The sequence below is a fragment of the Cyprinodon variegatus genome, unplaced genomic scaffold (assembly GCF_000732505.1).
Source record: "Cyprinodon variegatus isolate N-32 unplaced genomic scaffold, C_variegatus-1.0 Scaffold759, whole genome shotgun sequence".
In the NCBI taxonomy this organism is placed as follows: Eukaryota; Metazoa; Chordata; class Actinopteri; order Cyprinodontiformes; family Cyprinodontidae; genus Cyprinodon; species Cyprinodon variegatus.
This window is the reverse complement of record NW_015151212.1, coordinates 218242-219728: the sequence shown is the minus strand read 5'-3', so window position 1 is coordinate 219728 and position 1487 is coordinate 218242. Positions and strand designations below refer to the sequence as shown.

Sequence of the window (1487 nt, the reverse complement as noted above, 5' to 3'; positions counted from 1 at the left end):
GTGATCGCAACGAAAATTATTGTTTACATTTTTTTTTTTTTTTTACAGATTAACGATACATTCATTAAATCACCATTAACGTATTAGTTTCAGGTATAGATAATGATACATTGATTATTCTTTGCTGACCGGACTTTTCCTTTAAGTATCTCAGAAGTGTTATTTTTATTAGTCTGGATCTTTTTTTGAGAATCCTTCCGTCTGGTTCTGTAATCTCTGCCACAGCAGGTGCAGTATTTTGATTTACAGGCTGCATTAGTCAGGATGCAGTTAAACACGTGTCACAGAAATGACGCCATCATGGTGTTCCTTCCTTCCCGTATTGGTGTCGCTCCATCAGTGCGTTAAGCAGCTTTACGATCAAATGAAGCGCCGTTGTTCAGGTTTTTGCTGGTTTGTGATTAAATGTTTAGTTTTTGTTGAAATTATGCAACATTTGTTTTTATTATGGAGGACATGTTAGAGAAAACGCCTCTCATACCTGGCCAGGAGGATTCCCTGATACTCCTCCAGCTGCTTCATGAAGGACGGGTTGGGCTTGGTGACGGTGCGCCTCTCCTTCACGTAATCGAAGGCGGTGTCCAGGTCCCAGCCGTACTCCTTCATAGCGTAGGCGATCACCGTGGAGGCGGAGCGGCTCACGCCCATCTTACAGTGAACCAGACACTTGGCTCCGGCTTTCCTGAAGCAGAAACAGGGTTAGAGCGGCCGGCGGGGGCGACGACGGCGCCTCGCAGCGAGCGGCGGACCCCTACTTGGCTTTGGTGATGAACTTGTAGGTGTCGTTCCAGTACTCCAGCAGGTTGGTGGCCTCCTCGTCGTAAACTCTGATGTTGTGGTATTCAAACATCCCTGGGAAGAAGTTGTCGATTTCTCGGGTCACATTCAGGATGTAGCGCACTCTGAAAGATGGACGCAGAGCAGGGGAGGGGCGTTATGATAAACGGTGAAGAACGATCCACAGCGTTTCTTGGAAATGTAATTACTAGGATGGATTCACTCATTCACTGCAGAAAAGCTTCATTCATTCCCACTGAGTGCTAATTACAGCCCTAATTAGGCTGAGAGGCCCTCAGAGGCCGGACTCTTACCCGCTGTTCTGCAGCTCCTCCAGGTTGGAGGCGTTCCACTCAGAACCCTGAAGAAACGACACAGACCGGGTCAGAACCGACAGATTCCCAAACATTCTGCAGATCATCGCTTCAACAAACAGGCAAACAGTTGAACCCTTTAACCCCCAACTGACTCCTGCTCATGTTTATCTATTTATAGAAATTTACAAAACAGTCACATGGTGTTTCATCCACACACCTTTCAAATGGGGCTTTAAATTTCCAAAACATATTTTTTCACAAGTATTTTTTGTTTTACAGCTGTGTAAACCAATAAAATGAGATTTGAAATCAGTAAGTACTCATTTTTAGCCGATATTTCTAATAGTGCTTCCAACTGAAAAATATTCCTCAATGCCTTTCTGTTACACACAT

At 44.7% G+C, this 1487-nt stretch overlaps 1 protein-coding gene across 1 annotated transcript in view; it reads right to left on the bottom strand.

Annotated features, from left to right (window-relative positions):
- ssh2 (slingshot protein phosphatase 2) overlaps positions 1–1487 on the bottom strand; it is a 29811-nt gene that overhangs the window by 5224 nt on the left and 23100 nt on the right. The window contains exons 9-11 of the mRNA XM_015395748.1: positions 1092–1251; positions 756–902; positions 482–682 (exon numbers count right to left, since the gene is read on the bottom strand). Of these exons, the coding sequence (XP_015251234.1) occupies positions 482–682; positions 756–902; positions 1092–1251 (508 nt within the window). The remainder of the gene's footprint in view (positions 1–481; positions 683–755; positions 903–1091; positions 1252–1487) is intronic.